Raw genomic sequence first — 23,854 nt, 5'->3', positions numbered from 1 at the left:
ATTCACCTCACAACCCACACGATAGAAGAAGACTGTCTCACCTGAGCACTGAGCGATCAGCGTGGCCATGTTGCAGTCACCATGCTCCACGGCCACCTTGCACGCCTCCACCACCCGCCCGCCCAGCAGCAGCGTCCACACGCGACTGCTGTGCGTGTCCGTTTCTGTAGACAACGATAAAAAAATGTATAATCATCATATACAGTGTTAGTGATGTAAGGAAAACTGAGGGGGATGATTCAGACCATGATTCTGAGTTGATATCAAATGATATTCCGGTCGGAATTATTTTTTTCTCTACTTTTGCGATGGAAAATTTCTGAATCTTCCCCCTAAGTTTTTGTTACGGTGTCATTAACACCCATACGTACTGACATCATACCAAAGAGTGATGATTCAGGTCATTATTCTGAAAATAATTCTCTGTTAATATCAAGTCGAATTTCCTGCCCTAAAATTCATGAAAATAATAGGTTTTTTTTAAATTATTTTCAGTTCCATACTTTTGCGACGGAAAATTCCATTGATATCAGTTTCATCTCGCAGTTTTCGTTACGATGTCACTAACAGCCTGTATCATCACCAGTCCATTAACGTCCCCACTGCTGGGGCACGGGCCTTCCCTATGGATGGATAGGGGGAGATCGGGCCTTAAACCACCACGCGGCGCGCGGGCCCAGTGCGGATTGGTGGTTATTAACGACTGCTAATGCACCTGGTCTTTGCGAAAGTTGCTTAACTTCAACAATCGCAGACCGATCGCGTTTACCGCTACGCCACCGAGCTCCTCCATGTGCCCTGTATATGCACAGATAACTATAGCAATGTTAAAGCCATACCATCTTCTGCCTCGGGCGAGCGCGGGGTCTTCAACTCCTCGTCTGTGGACTCGCTGACGGCCGCGGTCAGCCATTCTAGAAGCTTCCTGTGCCTGTCCACTATAGACGCGTCATCTGTGCCCGGTATACCTGGAGATACACCAAACATTGTCCATAAAATCCATAAACAGCCTATATACCTTAGGGGCCTTTGGCGGCTTAATAGTAACCCTGACACCAGGGTTGATGAGGTTGGTACTCCATTTCTCAACCCACACGATAGAAGAAGCCAATATACGTCCCACTGCTGGGCACAGGCCTCCCCTCAATCAACCGGAGGTGGTATGGAGCATACTCCACCACGCTGCTACACTGCGGGTTGGTGGAGGCGTTTATACGGCTAATAGTGCCCTCCGAAGCAAGGAATACTCTTCTTTTTTAGACAATCAGGTGATTCAAGCCTGAAAAGTCCATACCAAACAAAAGACAGTCTCACAAAGTGATTTCGACAATGTCCTCATCGGAAATCGAACCCGGACATCCAGATCATGAGCCTAACCTCTAGACCACGGAGGCTGTTAGTAGTGAAACATTGTAATCAACATAAAACAGCAATGTGGCGGAGGCGAACGTCGTGTCTTATAAGGAAGTGAAGGAATTGGTCTTTGATAGACAAGAATGGAGAATGCTACACCGACAAGAGCATGGCTCTTAAATTAGTGATGATAATCAGGACTCTCATATTCCTGATTTTAACACGGTAAGAACCCGGTATTATGTGTTATAATTATGGCCCTGCGCAGACGACAGACTATCCGTGACGCACTTTTTAGTCTGTGAAAATATAACCTATGCAATTATATGCAGTAACGCGCCGGACTTTTTGCGCGTCGTGTGCGTTACTGCACATAAAAGTATAGGTTATATTTTCACAGACTAAAAAGTGCGTCACTGATAGTCTGTCGTCTGCGCAGGGCCTAAGACGCACAAAATGTGTGTAAATGTGCACACATACCGTCATTGTCCAGATCAGCGCCCCAAAGAGCTTCACACAACCGGAAAACTTCGTGGCAATACGAACTGGAGACTCCATACTGAAACAGTATTCATTAGTAATTAGGCATTATTGCTATTATAGACGGCGATACGCCACCACCTATCACGTTGGTCTAACAGAAAACCCGGTGATGTGTGGGTACCTCTGCCTACCCCAATTGAGATATTGTCGTGAGCTTATGTTAGAAATCAGAAATCCCGACTAGATGGACTGACCAAGTGAAAGACGCGTCGTCATCCAAGTTCTACACAATAGTAAGGGAAGCGCTGGACAGGAACCGGTGGAGGCAGATCATACGCTCCAGGTGCAACCCTGATGCTGACCACGATCCTCAGATATGAGGGACCGACCAAGAGAGAGAGAGAAGCGGACATTTTGGACAACTGAATATCGGGAGATGATACGGTACCGTATGCTTGGCAGCCTGCAGGTGGCGGTAGGGCCGCGTGAGGCCCGCTAGAGCGGCGCGGCGCGCAGCCGGCTCGCACGCCACGGCCCGCGCCCCGCCGGCGGGGCACGACGAGTGCTGCAGCAGGGTCTCCAGGTGACGGGAGATCATCTCCTATACACGACAAATATACAGGGTGTTAGTGACAAATACTGAGTGGCATGATCCAGACCATGATTCTAACATGATATCAAGTGGAATTTTCCGTCGCAAATTTCATGTTTTTGTGTTTTTTAATTATTTTCAATTCTATACTTTTGAGATGAAAATTTTTTTGGAGCTGAATCATCGCCCTAAATATTCGTTACCATGTCACTTACACCCCGTACAAGTACGTACAGGTAGCCGTACAAGTACGTATGGGTGTTAGTGACACCGTAATGAATACTGAGGGGGATGATTCATACCATGATTCTGAGTTGATATCAAGTGGCATTTCCCGTTAGAAAATTCATGAAAATGTTGGTGTATTTTTAATTATTTTCAGTACCACATTTTTGCGTACACATCAACTCAGAATCGTGGTCTGAATCATCCCTTAAAGTTTCCGTTAGTGTTAGTGATATCAAGTGGAATTCCAGTAAGAATACGAGTGTTAGTTATCTTGCGATTGATGTACCTCTGACTACCCCAAATGGGATATAGTCGTGAGCTTATGTTAATTAACCAAATTGTAATCGTCCACAACGTGATAAAATAGGTTTTTAACCTGTTTTTCTACTGCAAACTGTGCCATTTATTGCAAATTAATGAATTATTAAATTAGTACAATGCGGCTGAACGTGGGCCGTCATATTGTAAAACGTATTGCAATGACAATCCGCCTAATTGTTGACCCGTAACTTTACAAAACGGCTAGCCGAAATAAATAATCCGACTGCGACAAATACACATTGTGAAAAGAAGTGTATGTTCAGGCTAATGCTATATTATAACATTTGCGCCTTTTTTATTAGCGTGAATGTCCCCATTCTCAAAGTGGGAACATTGCAGGGAACGGCTCATCACTGTTTGTGGTCATACGCAACCCAATAAAAAAAAACAAAGCCAAGTTGAATGTAACACAACTCACCACGAAGTTATTATTCTTATCCGGGTGTCCTATAGCTAGCCTGGCGACGACTGCCTCGCTCCAGTCGTCATCGCTGCGCCCGCGCACGTAGCGGCCCAAGTCGCATAGATCCGCCGCTGTGAAATAACCCGACATAATTAGGTTGACAGCACACGTGAAACGAGTTGCATGTCACTGAGATGGCTATTTGACTACAGCTGTCAATCATCCGTCCCTTTCCTTTTCGGCGGATAAGAAAATGGCGGGTATAAAATAAAATTAGGTATCTGCAAGAAGAACAAGTCACTGTGGTCCTGTGGTACATCGGTTTGCTTCTCAGACAAGCGCCGGTTTGAACACCGGTACCGGACTTGCACCAATGAGTTATTAATTTAAGTGCAGTTTTCACTAACACAGTTGGCTCGACCATTATAGACGGCGATACGACTCACCTATCACGTTGGTCTAACAGAAACCTCGAGGTGTGGGTACTAAGTTCATCTTACGATGGATGTACTTCTACTACATGAGGGAAATTCTACTAAATTGAGGAGCTCGGTGGCGCAGCGTTGTTGAAGTTAAGCAACTTTCGCAAAGGCCGGTCATAGGATGGGTGACCACAAAAAAAAAGTTTTCATCTCGAGCTCCTCCGTGCTTCGGAAGGCACGTTAAGCCGTTGGTCCCGGCTGCATTAGCAGTCGTTAATAACCACCAATCCGCACTGGGCCCGCGTGATGGTTTAAGGCCCGATCTCCCTATCCATCCATAGGGAAGGCCCGTGCCCCAGCAGTGGGGACGTTAATGGGCTGGTGATGATGACATGAGGGAAATAGTCGTGAGCATTAACCTAGCCTGATGATTCGACAGGTCCGGTTTTTTACAGAAGCGACTGCCTGTCTGACCTTCCAACCCGCGAAGGGAAAACCAGCCCAATACAGGTTAGGTCACATACCTCCGAAAACGCATTTCCTCGCCATGTTTTCCTTCACCGCTAAGCACGTGATAATCATTTATGATCCAAACATGAATTCGAAAACAAATTCGACAATCATTGGTTTAGGCTTGTGCTGGAGTCGAGCGACCTCAAAGTGACAGGCAAGCGTTCTACCAACTGGACTTCCACGGCTCCGAAGTAGTATGTTATGTTAACTTGTTACGGTACTCACAGCGCGGCAGCGTAGATATAGAGTCGTAGGAAGTGGGATACACTATCGCGCCGGAGGGCCCGAAGCCGACGCGACTGTGGCGGCCGCGACATACCGACATGTCCGCGATATAAGCCGCGTCAAGGCGACCTGCGTAAACAATATTATTATCATCATGGTATAATAAAAGAGATGACAGCCTCCGTGGTCTAGCGGTTAGAGCGATAGGCTCACGATCTGGAGGTCCGGGTTCGATTCCCGATGGGGACATTGTCGAAATCACTTTGCGAGCCTGTCCTTTGTTTCGTAAGGACTTTTCAGGCTTGAATCACCTGATTGTCCGAAAAAGTAAGATGATTCCGTGCTTCGGAGGGCACGTTAAGCCGTTGGTCCCGGCTATTAGCCGTAAAAACACCTCCACAAACCCGCAGTGGAGCAGCGTGGTGGAGTATGCTCCATACCCCCTCCGGTTGATTGAGGGGAGGCCTGTGCCCAGCAGTGGGACGTATATAGGCTGTTTATGTTATGTATGACGTTATACTAATTTTACTTATTCATAAATAAAGTCGTAAAAACCGACAGAGGGATTGTGTCCTCTAACATGATGGACTAATGTTATGGGCGATAGGCTGATCCCTTATCACCATAAGGTTCATCATATCCAGCTTACGACATCGTATCAACAGTGGCTGCAAGTTGTCTTGATTACTTGTGGCTCTGCCCACCCCATTAGGGATTACGGGCGTGAGTTTATGTATGTATGTATGTAAATAAAATCGAAAAGCAAAAGTAAAAGTAAAATGAGATTGTGAACAGACACCTTCTGGGCGAGCTCGCTCCATCTTAGGCCTCGTCAATGCCTTCGGGCAAGTCTGGGGCCAAGAGCAAACCCATCAAAGGTAAAAAAACACGATGTTCGTGCGTCACCCAGCAGGGTCCACATAATATCAGCGTCGTGGTTCACGCCGCGACTTGTGCTGAGTGAGGCCCTTTTATCTCAGGACGTCCACCACCATTTTATGATCATTTCGACAGACATCCGTCTTGCTTTTTTGTAATTGTTTTAGTGGAAATTTGATATGATGTTGTTGTCTTTTTTTGTGTGTGGCGTCCTTTTATAATAAACTATTTCTATTCTATTCCATCATGTTAGAGTGGTTTCTATTTCTAGATTGGTATTTTATAATATGTCTGACCTTACCAGCTATAGTCTGTTTGAACGGCAAAACTTTTCTGTGATACTTCAAGACTATAGTGTGCGGGCGCACTATGAGTGGCTTCAACGCCACTTCTGCAGCTGAAACCAAACATTATACAAGTTTATTTTTCTTCTATCGTGTGGGTTGTGAGGTGGATTACCAGCCTCATCAACCATGGTGTCAGGGTTATTATTGAGCCGCCAAAGGCCCCTGACATGACTCATGTAACGACTACGCACTTACATCAGTAAGTAGTAACCGGGACCAACGGCTTAACGTGCCTTCCGAAGCACGGACCATCTTACTTTCGGACAATCTGGTGATCAGTAAGTATAAAATGTCTGACTTATTATTACGTTTTTCTTGATTAAAATTCAGATTACAAAAGTTAAATAGAAAAAAAAATTATTTTCGTTACTTTCAGATCTGTTTTAATTTAGTAATCAGAATTTCATAATTTGTCTTGAAACCTGCGGGCTTAGCACCGTAAGCGCGCGACTCTTTCTCGCCTCGACATACGTCACCCGTCACTCTCTCACAGTACTGCACAGAAAGAGACAGATGATCTCTGTCGCACACGACCCAATTATGATTTTCCAGATGTCAAGCGTAGGGAGATGGTAAATACCTTCAGCGGCCATGACAGGCGTGTCCTCAGTAACGTATTCGTCCTCTCTATGCACGGAGGGCGGGCCGGTCAGCAGGGAGCCCACACGTGGCACTTGCTGGTCACCTGTTGATACTGACGTGTCGTCCTCCATTTCTGTTGGAAAAAATAAAGAGTCATAATTCAAATTCATTCAAAAATATCTTTATTCAGTAGGTAACATAGTTACACTTTGAATCGTCAATTTTTACATAACGAACGTCTCATCCGCCTAAAACTACTGCAGCTTCTCACAACCTGTATAGCCGGGGAAAAGAAGCTGCAAGAAAAACCTCGGCACAGGGCCCTAGACGTTCTTTAAATAATAAAAATAAACATAAAATATTGGTATACAATTGAGAAATTTAGCTGCGTAATATCAGTTCTCAGACAGTTAACCCCATGCATTCATATCTTCTAAATAACTAACTTTATAATAACCTTTTTTGTAAAGTTTCTGTTTCACTACTGTCTTAAAAAAAACAGTTGAAAGGCAAATTCTGAATGTCAATGAGAATCTTATTGTAAAAACGTATACATTGCCCCTTAAAAGATTTAGTGATCTTATGTAATCGACTGACTTGTCATCATCATCATCAGCCCATTAACGTCCCCACTGCTGGGGCACGGGCCTTCCCTACGGATGGATAGGGAGATCGGGCCTTAAACCATCACGCGGGCCCAGTGCGGATTGATGGTTATTAACGACTGCTAATGCAGCCGGGACCAACGGCTTAACGTGCCTTCCGAAGCACGGAGGAGCTCGAGATGAAAACTTCTTTTTTTGTGGTCTCCCATCCTATGACCGGCCTTTGCGAAAGTTGAACTTGACTGACTTGTAAAGCAAGTTTATTTTTATTCCGGGTATTAACAATGTGCCGATCGCTATTTTTTGCAAAAAAGTAATAAAATTCTGGCAACACACAAACTTAAGGCTGTTGGGACCCTCGCTCAGCGACAAAAGATGGCATAAGTGTAGCGGTGATCGAAATAGTTATTTTTGTCATAGGTAAACTAAGCTAAGCTCTACACCTTTTTGCCACTACTTGAAGATCTAGAGAACCTATAAACAGTAAAAGATATTATAAATCCTTTCTATTTTCTTCAGGTTTACTCTGGGTCTGAAGTTATTGTCAAATTCCTACTTAAATGTTATTTTATTACTTATTGTTAGAAACTACATATAAAAAAAGTTTATTGGGTAACATGGCTTGGAAAGTACCTTATTATCATATTATAACGGCCTCTATGGTCCAGTGGTTGAGCGTTGGATTCACGATCCGGAGGCCCCGAGATAGAATCCCGGTGGGAACATATCACAAAAAATCACTTTATGATCCCTAGTTTGGTTAGAACATTACAGGCTGATCACCTGATTGTTCGAAAGTAAGACGTTAAGCCGTTGGTCCCGGTTACTACTTACTGATGTGAGTAATCGTTACATGATCCATGTCAGGGGCCTTTGGCGGCTCAATAATAACCCTGACACCAGGGTTGCTGAGGTTGGTAATCCACCTCACAACCCACACGGTAGAAGAAGATATTATCTTACCAGTATCAGCGTATAAGGATGCCTTCATCAGTTGAACATTATGGCTCTGTCGATGTTCCAGACGCGCCAACTCGCTCGTAGGACTCTTGACGCCATAGGCTGTAACAATCAAACCAAATATCCTATATTGCATACAAACAAAACGTACAAAACATTTGGCAACGGTACAAAAATTCAAAATTCAAAAATATCTTTATTCAGTAGATAACATAGTTACACTTTAAATCGTCAATTTTTACATAACGAACGTCTCATCCGCCCAAAACTACTGCAGCTTCTCACAACCTGTATAGCCGGGGAAAAGAAGCTGCAAGAAAAACCAAATTCTAAGAAAAACCTCGGCACAGGGCCCTAGACGTTCTTAAAAAAAATAAACAAAGTATTGTTATACAATTGAGTAATTTAGCTGCCTAATATCAGTTCTCAGACAGTTAATCCCATAAACACATGGGCGGCCTAATTGCTCTGAAGAAATTTCTTCCAGGCAACCATTACCAGGAAACAGCCGTAAAAAACTTAAACAATGAAAAAAGCAATGTATTATATAATGTGTTTACGGCCAGTGATTGAGCGTTGGGCTCACGATCGAAGGTCCCGGGTTCAAATCCCGGTAGGGACATACCGTGGCTGACTTTGCTAACTGACATATCTGTATTCTTTTGCTAAAGTGATTTGTGTAAGGAAAACAGGAAAGCATGAAACAGTAGGACTAGGGCCCTGTGCTGGGAGGTTTTCTGGCCACGTCTTTCCCTCAGCGATACAGAATCCGATGTGGTAGTAGTTTTACAGCTATTTACATAATGTGTAATTTAATTCTTGACGTTCAAAAAGCGCTAACTTTTTAAGCCAATTTTGAAAAATAAATATTTTTGAATTTGAATTTTGTATTTGTGTCTTATTGACAAATGTAAAATCTGCATCATAAATGATTGCGGTGAAGGAAGACATCGTGAGGAAACCCACATTCCTGAGAAATGCGTTTTGGGGGTAAGTAACCTAACCTGTATTGGGCTGGTTTTCCCTTTGTGGGTGGGAAGGTCAGACAGGCAGTCGCTTCTGTAAAAATCCGGACCTGTCAAATCTTCAGGTTAAGGGGACTCTGTGAGGGCTAAGGCTAGGGAGATGATGATGTTACCTCTATGACTGTCTTGGTAGAGGCTCTGGGACTCCGTATTGTCTTCTGTGGTGTCCATTTCGAAAGCTGAAACAAGATACAAATATATGTCAAACGTCGCACTCTTGATTCTCACATCGATCAAGTCGCACTCTTTTAGTAATAAGAAATTATTGTAATCGTTTTAATTTATTTAATAAAATATAAGTATGTAATTACTAAAAGGAAAACCCTAAACATTTAAATAATCAAAATTACAAAAAGTCAAATAACCTAACTTAAAATTACTTAACCTAGAACCCACTCCGCTTCAAACCCGGCCCAAAAGTGCCCATGACACTAGCAGCGTTACCGCGCTGGATTGCTACGGACAACTTCTGAGCCAAGTAAGACCCGGAGCGGGGGTCAAAGCCCTGCTCTCTAAGGCGACGGCCCACGTCCTTAACGAATTGCTTCGCCTCCTCCCCCCAGTAACCACACGTCTCCACCGCAAATGGCACAAAAATGTAGCCCCCCTGTAGCAAGGAGTACTTTGCATGCTTTAGGAATCGTTTTATTTAAATTTATAATAAAAAGTTTTTGTTTTTTTTTTAGTCCGACTGTAGCCTTCGTAATTTACTCGATTCAAATCATCATTATTTATTACAATAAATTTCAATTTTACTTCAACGGCCTCCGTGGTTCAGTGGTTGAGCGTTGGCTCATGATGCGAAGGCCCTGACCAAAAATCACTTTATCTCTAGTTTGCTTAGGACATCACAGGTTGGGCACCTGATAATGACCCCGCCGGCGTGGTCGACGATTTCCCTCAATCAGCGCTTATCGCTATCGACCCACTAGGGTCGATTAATTCTTTCAAATATTTTTCCTCTCAGACGACGCCCTGAGCCGAGGTTCGCGCCCAACTGGGCACCCTCAGGCCTGTTGTCTTAAACGTTGTACCGGGTGAGAGCCTTCAACGCTTCTCATTTCTCCGGCCAAGTAGTTAATGTAAATCTACAATAAGTCACGTCAAAAAAAAAGACACCTGATTGTCCAAAATTCGGAAGGCACGTTAAGCCATTGGTCCCGGTTACTACCTACTGATGTAAGTACGAACGAAGTCGTTACACGAGCCATGTCAGGGGCCTTTGGCGGCTCAGTAGTGACACTGACACCAGGGTTGATGAGGTTGGTCGTCCACCTCACAACCCACATGATAGAAGAACAAACCATACCTTTCCCAGCTCCATTGAGGAGGTTCAGTGAAGTCTGCTGCATGGCGTAGAGGTCATCGTGCCCCACCAGCGCGGGGCCGGCGAGCCCAGCAGTGGGATACAGTGGGCTCATGGCCAGAGGGGTGAGGCCAGAGTACATGGGGCCTCCTAGACCTCCGAGGCCTGCTGTCGGCTGAGTTGGCGGTTTAGGTGGTGCTGTGACGAAAAAAAGTTAAAAATATTTATTTACCAAATAATATAAAAAATAACATAAGTTAATAGCGGGCCCTGCACTAGGGTTTCCCCTGTATGACGCGGTTGTGTGCAATTGCGTTCCCGTATCCCCGCCCCACGGCGGCAAGGAGGAACACCGTTGGGTTTTAGTGGGTATACCGGGTGGCGCCACCCGGGGAGTCCCACATAACCACGTCGTCCCCCGGGCCCCGGGCGGCGTGGCATGCGTAACGCATTTCCCAACGTCAAAAAAAGGGGTTTCCCCTGTATCGCAGTAGCAAGAATATTTCTTTTCATAATAACACAACATAAGCTCACGCCTATATCCCAATCGGGGTAGCCAGAGGTACAATCAAAGAGTAAAAGTTCAGTGACTGAGCCCAGCGAATTATTTGTAAACAGTGATGAAATTATGAACCATTATTATTATTAATAGCCGTCAATGTCCCACTGCAGGGCAAAGGCCTATCTTCCCTTCTTCCACTCCTCCCTGTCCCCACCTTGTTCGTGCCACCGTTTCGAGAAGCGGTCTAACTCGTCGCGCCATCTTTTCCGTGGCCTTCCCCGACGACGTAATCAAAAATCAGAATCATTTATTCAACGTAATTATCATGGATAAACTTGTTCAAGGTCAATGTAACATTTTTGAATTTACGTCATTTCGCAAGGTGTTATGGCTGAGGAGAAGAAATGACAAGAAACTGCAACAGCAACACATCTTTTAAAAACCAATGAGGATATACATTACAAGTTATTTAATAACTAGAGGAACACATTCAATACCAGACATTTTTATCATTTAGGTAGTCATTAATCTTATAATAATCTTTTTTACATAAAGTAAGCTTCACATGAGCTTTAAATTTATTTTCTGACAAATTTAAAATATTATCTGGTATTTTATTGTAAAAACGTATACATAACTCCAAAAAAGATGAATTTAATTTACTTAATCTAGAGTTTTGAATAGCAATTTTATGTTTATTTCTTGTATTGTAAGTATGCCTTTCACAGTTTCTCGGAAGGAGAGATACATTTTTACGTACATACATAATGTTTTCATATATATATTGACTTGCGACCGTCAGTATATTTATTTCTTTAAACAGCTCCCTCAAAGAGTCCCGACAACGCAACGTCTGACGGCATTTGCAGGAACCCACTCTGTAGCTTTGGTCCAGAGATCACCGGGCATTCGGGCAACATGTCATGAACCATTAGTAGTCATAATTATAAAATTTGTTATACTAGGTGTTTTTGGTCTATTACAGAAACGACATGTAACCAGGAGGTCTTAAGTGCAACCAGTTAATTTATTACTTTGGGAGAAACTGATTGGACTTTTGCAGCTCATCGTACATCCATCGCAAGATGAACTAAGTAACCACACCTCGCCGAGCTTTCTGTTTGCTAAGTCCCACCAAACTCTGTCTTTACTGACATATACAAACATTATTTCCAATATGGATATGGATGGAATATGGATGGGTGACCACAGAAAAAAAAAATTTTCATCTCGAGCTCCTCCGTGCTTCGGAAGGCACGTTAAGCCGTTGGTCCCGGCTGCATTAGCTGTAGTTAATAACCACCAATCCGCACTGGGCCCGCGTGGTGGTTTTAAGGCCCGATCTCCCTATCCATCCATAGGGAAGGCCCGTGCCCCAGCAGTGGGGTCGTTAATAGGCTGGTGATGATTTCCAATAAAGGAAAAAAAATAGTAACCCTGACACCAGGGTTCACCACATCGGTCATCCACCTCACAACCCACACGATAGAAGATTAACATAAGTACCTATAGGCGCCGCCTTCTGCAGCTGGTTGTTGACCAGTTGTCGCTTCAGCACCTCGGGCGTGGGGTCGTCTTCCTCATCGGAGTCCGTTAGGCTGTACTTGCTGAAGTGCTCCACCTGTGACAAATAGCATAATGTCATAGAATAACGAAAAATACTGCTTAAGACGGCAGCTGATATTAATCCTAGAAAGAGACGGCTACCACACGAACTAGCAAGGGACTATTGTCCAAGAGCCACACTTTGTTTTGAAAGTCCGCATAACATGTTCATAAAAGTATATGTCGGGAAAGTCGGTTCAGACATCAGAATATAAACGAAAGTGCCAGTTTATATTAAATTTTATTCGATAAATTCAGTAATCAAGTTACATTAATAAATAATTGAGCTCGTAATTATTTTAAAGGGGCGTGATTTATAATTTGAGCAGCACGACCCGTGCACCAAGCGATACCGAAGCAGACTAAGCCCCCACTACGTGACGCGCGCTCTTTTATAACCAGTTCACAACAAGTCGACTAGGAGGGGAGAGTGGGGATCGCACGATCATACGATCGCTTGGGTCACGTGTCGCTTACATTTTTACTGCGACAAATGATATCACGCCACCCGACAGCGCGTTGCGACGACGACGCCGTCATATACAATAAGATACCTGATATATTTAACTAGCTTTTGCCCGCGACTTCGTCCGCGTGGCGCACAGTGGATCGAAAATCGAGTTTCATAGACATAGACATTATTTAGAAAAAGATCTTCGTTTTTGTTGGAAACCAACATAAAACCCTTAGATAAGCCCTAATAATGTCATATTTATTCATCTGTTACGATATAGACACAAAAATATTTTTTTCAAAAAAAAATGTATGGGAGAAAACAGTAAAAAAATAGGACATTAATCATGCCAGAGGATATAACGGGCACTCGCTCGAAAGCGGAGAAAAAAATACTTTGTGTTTTCTCCCATACATTTTTTTTTTTGAAAAAAATATTTTTGTGTCTATATCGTAACAGATGAATAATATGACATTATTAGGGCTTATCTAAGGCTTTTTTGTCGGTTTCCAACAAAACCGAAGATGTTTTTCTAAATAAGGGGCTATGTCTATGAAACTCGATTTTCGATCCACTGTGTGGCGTGTTAATAAAACAGAGATCTTTGTGTGTGTTGGGAGTGCATTTCAAATTTCAAGCATCTGACTTATGCAGTTAAGATTTTTTGATACAACATTTTTTCCCGCTAACTCCCATTTTTCAAAATACAGCCATAACTAAACTTTATTTACTAAGGTATGCATGCATGCTAGATTGAAAACATCTCTTCGTATGTTACGCGGTTTAGATTCTTCCATACAATTGTTTTTTCCCGCTAACTCCCGTTCCCATAGGAATTTTGCAATATCCTGTTGCAACTAAGCTTTAAGTTTACCAAGGTACCTGCATGCCAAATTTCAAGCGTCTAACTTAAGTGGTATAGATTTTTCATACCAAAGGATTTTACCGCTAATTCCCGTGGGAATTTCTGGAATTCCTTTCTTAGTTCACCTCTACGGGACCTAAGCTACGTCCCTTCTAAATTTCAAATGTGTGTGTGTGTGTGTGTGTGTGTGTGTGCGTGTGTGTGTGCGTGTGTGTGCGTGAGTGTGTGTGTGTGCGTGAGTGTGTGAGTGCGTGAGTGCGTGAGTGCGTGTGAGCGTGAGTGCGTGAGTGCGTGTGAGCGAGTGAGCGTGTGAGCGTGTGTGCGTGTGTGCGCGTGTGCGCGTGTGCGCGTGTGCGCGTGTGTGCGTGTGTGCGTGTGTGCGTGTGTGTGAGTGTGTGTGTGTGCGTGTGCGTGTGCGTGTGTGTGTGTGTTAGGCTATTTATGTATGTATGTGAACCATATATATTTTGATTAATTATTTGTACTCACCCTGAACACCCAGCTGCCGGTCTGCGGGCGGTACTCGATAAACTTAGTGTCGTGTTTGTCGCACACTCGACGCAACTTGCCTTCATAGTCCATCGCCAACAACCTGGGAAACAAGTGACAAAGAATTGGGTAGTTTACCAGGTCAAATATAAATTATGAAAGTCTGATTACTAAATAAGATAGATCTAAATGCGACCAACAAAGGTTTTCTTTTTCAATTTAACTTATTTATTAATTTTAATAAAGAAAATAAATGAATGAAGGCGATTACTCCACCGACAAGAGCGCAGCCCTTAAATAAAAAGAGAGAATAAAGAAAAATGTAATAATAACCCGCCGCCGCCTATTGTACTTATGTTTTTATTCGTATGTTTATGTCCTTTGTATATGTCGTAGTGCAATAAAGTATTATTGATTGATTGATTGATTAATAAGTGCGACACTTTGACACGATTTTCGCTGCCTCGCTGTGTAAACTTCGATAGCGCGTTCAGGACTGGTTTATTGAATGGTGGCGCCATCTGTTGCATGTGGGCGGAACTAGCTGGTCAACTAGTCAGGTCCGCACAATGTCTATATTATTTATCATCATCATCAATTTAAGAGCCACGCTCTTGTCGGTGCAGCATTTCTGTAAAATACTCTCCATGCTACTTTTTTAGGGAAAAATAGGGCAGTGGTTTCCCTCTTGCCTTCCGCCCCGCAGTACTCTGTCTGACGCGAGTGGGATGGTGCCCAGAGTAGTCTAGTAGTCAGAGTAGTATTATTTATATAGTTATATTATTTACTTTTTGTTTGTATTTATTTGCACGCATTTATTGGTAAGTTGCACTTATAGTTTGTACCCGCAATCTTTCAATTATTTTTTTTACCTTTTTCCTCGCCTTATAGTCTGGAAGAGATCGCTTTAAGCGATAAGGCCGCCGTTTGCCAGGTACCTAGTTAAGAGTCTTTTGTAATTACTTATTTTTATTTTGGGTGCAATAAAGTTTATTTGTATTGTATTGTCTATGGTCTCTCTCTCTCTATTTAAAAGCTGCGCTCTTGTCGGTGGAGTAATCGCCATTCCTCTCTTTTTCCCGCCGAATCCTTCACCTCCCGATACGACACGACCTGCACCTTCTATTTTATTTGTTTTTGTTTGTTTTGTTTAATTGTCTATGGTAACATAACATATACAGCCTATATACGTCCCACTGCTGGGCACAGGCCTCCCCTCAATCTACCGGAGGGGGTATGGAGCATACTCCACCACGCTGCTCCAATGCGGGTTGGTGGAGGTGTTTTTACGGCTTATAGCCGGGACCAACGGCTTAACGTGCCCTCTAAGTGATTGAAGCCTGAAAAGTCCTTACCAAACAAAGGACAGTCTCACAAAGTGATTTCGACAGTGTCCCCACCGGGAATCGAACCCGGACCTCCAGATCGTGAGCCTAACGCTCTAACCACTTAAGACCACGGAGGCTGTTAATTAAATAAATCATTTATCTACGAGTGTATCTACCTGTGCGGGTCAGTGATTGGCATCTTGTCGGTCTTGTCTCGAGGCCAGATGCGGTCGAGGGTGACGATCGCTCGTCTGTTGAGCCCCTCACCCACAGGGGGCTTGTCGCAGTCGTCCGGATACACCGTCACTTCCTTGTTTAGGAAGTGGACTGTGAAGCGAAAAAGAAAAAGGTTATTAGTCTTTTAATACAAATTAAAAATACACAAATAAGTACATTAATTCAACTACAATTTACGATCTATATTACTATTAATATATTTTTTTACGTTTTTATACATTTTTTCTAGACTAATGTTATGGGCGATAGGCTGATCCCTTATATATATGGTTTATCATATCCAGCTTACGACATCGTATCAACAGTGGCTGCAAGTTCTCTTTGATTACTTGTGACTCTGCCCACCCCATTAGGGATTACGGGCGTGAGTTTATGTATGTTATTTTTTCTATTTTTTCTTGTTTTTATACATTGGCCAAGTATGTTGGCTCAATTATGCCATGATTCAGATTTAACATCAAGTGGAATTTTCCATTGAAAAAAAAATTTAACATGAATTTTGGGACGGAAAATTCCACTTGATATCAACTCAGAACCATGAGCTGAATCATCCCCCTGAGTATTCGTTATGGCTTCACTAACAACCTGTATATATCAATGGTGTCAATTCTTTATATTTATTTTTTTAAAGAACGTCTAGGACCCTGTGCCGAGGTTTTTCTTGCAGCTTCTTTTCCCCGGCTATACAGGTTGTGAGAAGCTGCAGTAGTTTTAGGCGGATGAGACGTTCGTTATGTAAAATTGACGATTCAAAGTGTAACTATGTTACCTACTGAATAAAGATATTTTTGAATTTGAATTTGAATTATAGTAAAAAAAAATGTTCCACTTACCCAGGGAATCAAGATCCAGGCCAGAGACGTCGATCTCGCAGTCATAGTATACGTTGCCATAGTTCTTGCGGCCGATGGTGAGGTGCGGCACCACGCACGACCCGTCTGAGCGCATGTATTCTGTGGGGAAGTGTAGGTTACTTTTGATATCAAATCTTTCTTATGAACCCTACTTTAAGAGGCTTAACCTGTTAACTCTACTTAGTTTATATATTCTTAGAAGTCTATATTTGTAAAAACTAACTTTGACATGTTCGAAAAAGTCCGAAGTAAATCCTTGTACCCAAAGGTTGCCTGGAAGAAATTGCTGCATGAGCAATAAGGCCGCCTGTTGTGCTTTTCTGTATATGCTGTCCTTATCTCTGTATTTTGTGTCCATTGTGCTCAATAAAGTATTTTATCTATCTATCTATCTATCTTGTTTTAGTTGGAAACATACCGTTGTACTTAGATGTTTGTATTTGATATTGTATATTGAGGAAGATTGTTAGATCTCATTAAAATTATGATTCGTTCACGTATTTATTATGTTTTTTTTTTTAATCTAGTTATTCTTTAATCGAATGTATCGGATTCATGCGAATGTTTTTTTTCCATTCGAATAGCTCTTGCCCACAATCGAATAATTCGAATACACGTCCATTCGAATGATCATTCGAATATATCATTCACATTCGCCCATCACTAGACACGACAGGGACTGTGCCTAAGTGATCATTGTACCTTGCTGCCTTGTTTCACAATATTTAATTATACCTACGTGTACAATTGAGGAGCTCGGTGGCGCAGCGGTAAACGCGCTCGGTCTGCGATTGTTGAAGTTAAGCAACTTTCGCAGAGGCCGGTTATAGGATGGGTGACCACAAAAAAAAAAGTTTTCATCTCGAGCTCCTCCGTGCTTCGGAAGGCACGTTAAGCCGTTGGTCCCGGCTGCATTAGCAGTCGTTAATAACCACCAATCCGCAGTGGGCCCGCGTGGTGGTTTAAGGCCCGATCTCCCTATCCATCCATAGGGAAGGCCCGTGCCCCAGCAGTGGGGACGTTAATGGGCTGATGATGATGTACAATAAGATAACATAACATAACATAACAAATACTTTATTGCACAAACAGGAAAAAACAAAATACAAAAAGAGAAATAGAATTAGTACAATAAGATAAGATGATATGATGATAAGGTAGTAAGATGTGTTTATGACAGCCTCCGTGGTCTAGTGGTTAGAGCGTTAGGCTCACGATCTGGAGGTCCGGGTTCGATTCCCGATGGGGACATTGTCGAAATCACTTTGTGAGACTGTCCTTTGTTTGGTAAGGACTTTTCAGGCTTGAATCACCTAATTGTCCGAAAAAGTAAGATGATTCCGTGCTTCGGAGGGCACGTTAAGCCGTTGGTCCCGGCTATTAGCCGTAAAAATACCTCCACCAACCCGCAGTGGAGCAGCGTGGTGGAGTATGCTCCATACCCCCTCCAGTTGATTGAGGGGAGGCCTGTGCCCAGCAGTGGGACGTATATAGGCAGTTTATGTTATATGTTATGTATGTACTTATGTAAACACTACAGTTATACTTACTGATCATGTCGTCCAGGGAAGGGATGGTGTAGTACCCGGGGCGGGTCAACTTGACGCCTGTAGGGTGCGGCGGGATGTCCCGGGTGACCGCATTCTCTTCTTCTGTCACTGTACATACGAATAATACTACTTGACGACCTAGTCAAATGAGATGCTTTTTACGAAACGTCAAAACGAAAGTTTTCTTTTTTTATGGCTTCGCTACGCATTTAGCCAAATACAAGGAGTTAAAGTTAGGGAAACAGGATTGGAATTTGGAATATTCTAGCTAGGTATATACATGTTATTAGTTTTCTTCGGAGTTAGTACGGAAATACGGAGCGCGAAAGCGTCATCAATAAAAGCGGTCAAACGTCGTACACATTGTGACACGTACTCATTGTAACTTAATTCATAAATAAAATTTGAAAATATAAATAGAATTCATCATCCTAGCATTGTCCCGTTTTCCACAGGGTCCGTTTACCTAACCTGAAGATTTGAAGGCTTTTTACAGAAGCGACTGCCTGTCTGACCTTCCAACCCGCGAAGGAAAAACCAGCCTGTCCTGTTTAAGGATACGTAAATCAAAGAAAACACGAAATTGCAACGTATTGGTTTACTCTTCTAACTTCTCTTCTATTTGTATGAAAAAGCACACAGGTTGCTATTTCGTCATAGAAAAACGTGACAAAACGTCGCACTTATTATTACATTTTTCTTTATTAAAATTCATAAATAAGTTACATAAAAAAAAAGAAAACGTTTTTTGTCACCTTTAGATCTGTCTTTACTTATTAAATCAGAATTTCATAATTTATCTTTGACCTAGGAATCTACCCCATTCAAAATGAAGGCCCAAGTTTCAGGATTATGTTAGTATAAGCGGTACAAAATACCGGATACTTCCGAGAATTGGCGTGCTATGCGCTCGCAGTCCTTGCAGGGTGGCCTGCCGAGCCGGTGGCAGCAGGACTGTAGGTACAGGGACGCGCAGGCTGAACCTGGGGGAGGGATGGGAGGGGATGAAGTTGGGGGAGGTAGGGATCAACAGGGTAGCACGCTATGATGGCCGCTTTCTCGGTTATCAAATTTCGTTTTAATTAAAAACTACTTATAAGGAGCAAGTAAATGTACTCTTTTGTAAATACGTGTAAAAATTATAGATACTTTTTTAATCAGTACTACTTACGACACCAGTTCTAAATCTAAAAACTTACTGGCTCTTAAATTAGTGATGACGCAAAAGTCAAATCGCAATATTACTTTGATGTGGACTTTTTAGCCTCTGTGGTCTAGTGGTTAGAGCGTTAGGCTCACGATCTGGAGGTCCGGGTTCGAGTCCCGATGGGGACATTGTCTTTGTGAGACTGTCCTATGTTTGGTGAGGACTTTTCAGGCTTGAACCACCTGATTGTCCGAAAAAGTAAGATGATTCCGTGCTTCGGAGGGCACGTTAAGCCGTTGGTCGCGGCTATTAGCCGTAAGAACACCTCCACCAACCCGCATTGCAGCAGCGTGGTGGAGTATGCTCCATACCTCCTCCGGTTAATTGAGGGGAGGCCTGTGCCCAGCAGTGGGACGTATATAGGCTGTTTATGTGTGTACTTTTTAGACCCTCAAACAATAAGACAATAAGTAATACTAACTTGAGAGAGTGTCGACGTTCTCCTTGTCGTGGGAGCGGTCCGCGGGGCGGAGGCCGAGGTCTCGCACCGAGTTCTCCGCCGCCTCGGGATTGCTCGACAGGGGCTTCCGCAGGGGCTTCGTTGTCAACCTGGATACACGTAGCCAACATTGACGTTACCATGGTATAAGCTTAGAATAAGGAATAATACTACGTAACTAGACGTGGACTAATGTTATGGGCGATAGGCTGATCCCTTATCACCATAAGGTTCATCATATCCAGCTTACGTCATCGTATCAACAGTGGCTGCAAGTTGTCTTTGATTACTTGTGGCTCTGCCCACCCCATTAGGGATTACGGGCGTGAGTTTATGTATGTATGTAACTAAACGTACGTTCTATAAATGAACGAACTTATTATTTGAACTTTGACTTAACGTTGTTGAATGAAAAATGTTTTGTTATACTTCTATTTTTATTTTATTGGTTTTCTATATTTTTTATTGATAATTTGAATTTGGTTTATGTGAATTAATTTAATGAAATTTATTTCAATCTGTGCAACAATTAATTTCATTATAGGACCTTTGTATGAATTGACTCTTATATATTTTAGATTTTATAAATTTTGCGTGATTTATATAATTTAAATGCACGGTAAACTATATTTTTTGTAACATCTGTCACACTGCATTTATGGCAAATAAAGAATCTTATCTTATCACCGAGGAGCTCGGTGGCGCAGCGGTAAACGCGCTCGGTCTGCGATTGTTGAAGTTAAGCAACTTTCGCAAAGGCCGGTCACAGGATGGGTGACCACAAAAAAAAAGTTTTCATCTCGAGCTCCTCCGTGCTTCGGAAGGCACGTTAAGCCGTTGGTCCCGGCTGCATTAGCAGTCGTTAATAACCATCAATCCGCACTGGGCCCGCGTGGTGGTTTAAGGCCCGATCTCCCTATCCATCCATAGGGATGGCCCGTGCCCCAGCAGTGGGGACGTTAATGGGCTGGTGATGATGATCTTATCTTAGAACGACAACTCTCCACCCCCCCACACGCTTCGAACATAGATTAGTCTTCAATCGTATGGCGCCAGACGTCACACACATAGATGCGCGTGTACGATAACGTCATTGTGTAGTGTCTGTGTAAAACGAGGTTGTTTGATGTGTCCAGGGTGTGGCATAAGAAGACCAGGTATGCTCAAAACTGACAGCTGACATTTCAAGGTTAGCCCAGCTGACGTCATCCCACCCTGCGTAGCCATTTCGTATAAAATAAATTACCCACGACCAATGTGTTTTATATTTACTTTGCAAGGCAATCTTGAACTTTTAGTAAAGGATTTACTTACAGTTTAAATTATTTTTATATATGTAACAGCCTCCGTGGTCTAGTGGGTTCGATTCCCGATGGGGACATTGTCGAAATCACTTTGTGAGACTGTACTTTGTTTGGTAAGGACTTTTCAGACTTGAATCGCCTGATTGTCCGAAAAAGTAAGATGATTCCGTGCTTCGGAGGGCACGTTAAGCCGTTGGTCCCGGCTATTAGCCGTAAAAACACCTCCACCAACCCGCATTGGAGCAGCGTGGTGGAGTATGCTCCATACCCCCTCCGGTTGATTGAGGGGAGGCCAGTGCCCAGCAGTGGGACGTATATAGGCAGTTTATGTTATGTTATGTGACAAGTAACCAGTAATTATACTGAATTAGGCATTCTGTCTAGTTATACATACATCGCATCAACAATGTATCCCCGTGGAGGTATATAGGGTGTTAGTCACATCGTAACGAACACTCAGGGGATGATTCAAACCACAATTCTGAGTTAATATCAAGTGGAATGTGTGGTGGTTAAGAGACTTTTTGTAATTATTTCTTTTTATTTTGGTGCAATAAAGTGTATTTGTATTGTATTGTATTGTGGAATTTTCATTCAATAATATTATACTCACCAACTCGCACGTCTCTCGGAAGAAATCTGCATTGGATTTTCCTTATCTGCAACATAATTTTGAAAAATGGGAGTTAGCGGGAATAAAATATTGTATGAAAAAATCTAAACTGCATAAGTTAGATACTTGAAATTTGACATGCATTCCCACACACACAAAGATCTCTCTTTTATAACACGCCACGCGGAAGAAGTCGCGGGCAAAAGCTAGTATTTTATAAACTTCAACAGCCTCTGTGGTTTAGTGGTTAGAGCGTTACGCTCACGATCTGGAGGTCCGGGTTCGATTCCCAATGAGGACATTGTTGGAATCACTTTGTGAGACTGTCCTTTGTTTGGTAAGAACTTTTCAGGCTTAAATCACCTGATTGTCTGAAAAAGTAAGATGATTCAGTGCTTCGGAGGGCACGTTAAGCCGTTGGTACCGGCTATTAGCCGTGAAAACATCTCCACCAACTCACATTGGAGCAGCGTGGTGGAGTATGCTCCATACCCTCTCCGGTTGATTGAGGGGTGGCCTGTGCCCAGCAGTGGGACGTATATAGGCTGTTTATGTGTTATGTTCTTATGTATAATAGGTTTACATTGAGAAAATTAGTAAAAAAAAACTGCGTCTATGAGAATATATCTTCTATCGTGTGGGTTGTGAGGTGGATGACCAACCTCATCAACCCTGGTGTCAGGGTTACTATTGAGCCGCCATAGGCACCTGGGTTACTTGAGTCACGAGTAACGACTACGTACTTACACCAGTAAGTAGTAACCGGGAACCGGGGATTGTTTATGTTATGTATGTATGTTAGAACACGAGTACTGTACTCGGATCCCAAGGTAACAGGGACCTTTGTGGAGGACGCTTAGCGCCAGTTAAACGATGGCTCACTGTCACAGATTACTTTTATTGGATGTTCTCTGTACGGAGTTCGACACAAGAATGGTACAACTCGAGTGTGGTTTCTTCACGTCGCGGGCTTCAAGCCCGCGACGGGTAGACATTTTCGGGGCATAGCCCCTTTAATGTGGTGGCGCTCGCCGCCCGCAGAAACGGGCGTGGCACGGGAGTGGGACACGGCGGGCGATGGTCGCCCCTCCGTGAGCCCGATGGTGAGTCAATCCGAGGTGCCGCTAGCGAGGTCGAGCCCACCGGGTGGTTCCCCATTGGGGGAGGCCCAGTGAGCGCCCGTCAGCTAGCGGTGGTGTCAGTATGGTACAACTAGTGCGGCTCGCCGTCTTATAAGGGCTGTCCCCACCACCGTACCTTGCACGTGTGTCGTAAACAAGTGCAGGTGTTGTTTGTTTGCTAGCCGCACGTGTTGTTTACAGTTAATATAATATTTAGATTTTCAATATTTTGCTGTCGCGCTATCATGTATACATACCCAAACTAGGATACAGTCGCGGTGTGGGTTCGTTCTCCACTGGTTTCTCTTTTTCCGCGCTCCACTGATGTTTCGATGCACTTAACCTGAAACAATTAACAACATACACGGTGTTAGTGACAGCGTAACGAAAACATTAAGGGATGATTCGGACCATGATTCTGAATCGATATTGTTCTAAAGCAGGAAGGCCGCCCAAATTGTACTGGGGGGTTAAAATGGCCACATCGCAGCAATTCATCTAAAAAAAGCAATATTGCTATTGCGTGTTGACATTTGTGTGCATTGCGCACTTATTTGATAAGGTTGAAAATTAGTTCTGAGCAATAAAGTATATTTGATTAGATTTTATTTATTCAAAACTTACCAACTGCCGTGTCTATCCGAACTGGTTTCCAGGTCTGAAACAAAATGCGACAATCAAGTAAAATAAAAGTCAAGTACCGAAAACTATCCCGTTTCCCACAGGAGCGATTGCCTGTCTGACCTTCCAATCCGCGAAGGGAAAACCAGCCCAATACAGGTTAGGTCACATACCTCCGAAAATACATTTCTCGGGAATGTGGGTTTCCTCACGATGTTTTTCTTCACCGCACGTGATAATCATTTATAACCCAAACATGAAATCGAAACACACACCCAAACACACACTTCCTCTCTTCCCTTCAACGTTGCTGTGCCCTACAGGGTTCATGTTTTAGTTCCTATGCCTATGTAGCACCCCATTGGAACATGGAATGCAATAAATAATTGATACTCCACCAACCCGCAGTGGAGCAGCGTGG

The 23,854-nt window shown here is 43.1% G+C and overlaps 1 protein-coding gene across 1 annotated transcript in view; it reads right to left on the bottom strand.

Moving 5' to 3' along the window:
* LOC126379635 (nuclear pore complex protein Nup98-Nup96) overlaps window positions 1–23,854 on the bottom strand; it is a 61,539-nt gene that overhangs the window by 11,504 nt on the left and 26,181 nt on the right. Inside the window, exons 19-38 of the mRNA XM_050028470.1 lie at window positions 23,437–23,470; window positions 23,070–23,155; window positions 21,692–21,737; window positions 19,757–19,884; window positions 18,129–18,236; window positions 16,558–16,677; window positions 15,664–15,814; window positions 14,160–14,262; window positions 12,253–12,367; window positions 10,248–10,442; window positions 9,052–9,117; window positions 7,917–8,015; window positions 6,347–6,481; window positions 5,721–5,816; window positions 4,541–4,669; window positions 3,396–3,511; window positions 2,285–2,437; window positions 1,834–1,912; window positions 840–968; window positions 42–164 (exon numbers count right to left, since the gene is read on the bottom strand). Coding sequence (XP_049884427.1) covers window positions 42–164; window positions 840–968; window positions 1,834–1,912; window positions 2,285–2,437; window positions 3,396–3,511; window positions 4,541–4,669; window positions 5,721–5,816; window positions 6,347–6,481; window positions 7,917–8,015; window positions 9,052–9,117; window positions 10,248–10,442; window positions 12,253–12,367; window positions 14,160–14,262; window positions 15,664–15,814; window positions 16,558–16,677; window positions 18,129–18,236; window positions 19,757–19,884; window positions 21,692–21,737; window positions 23,070–23,155; window positions 23,437–23,470 — 2,211 coding nt within the window. The remainder of the gene's footprint in view (window positions 1–41; window positions 165–839; window positions 969–1,833; window positions 1,913–2,284; window positions 2,438–3,395; window positions 3,512–4,540; window positions 4,670–5,720; window positions 5,817–6,346; window positions 6,482–7,916; window positions 8,016–9,051; window positions 9,118–10,247; window positions 10,443–12,252; window positions 12,368–14,159; window positions 14,263–15,663; window positions 15,815–16,557; window positions 16,678–18,128; window positions 18,237–19,756; window positions 19,885–21,691; window positions 21,738–23,069; window positions 23,156–23,436; window positions 23,471–23,854) is intronic.

This window comes from Pectinophora gossypiella, chromosome 29 (assembly GCF_024362695.1).
Source record: "Pectinophora gossypiella chromosome 29, ilPecGoss1.1, whole genome shotgun sequence".
Classification (NCBI taxonomy): domain Eukaryota; kingdom Metazoa; phylum Arthropoda; class Insecta; order Lepidoptera; family Gelechiidae; genus Pectinophora; species Pectinophora gossypiella.
Note: the sequence above shows the minus strand (reverse complement) of the source record. Positions and strands in the feature narration are given on the sequence as shown.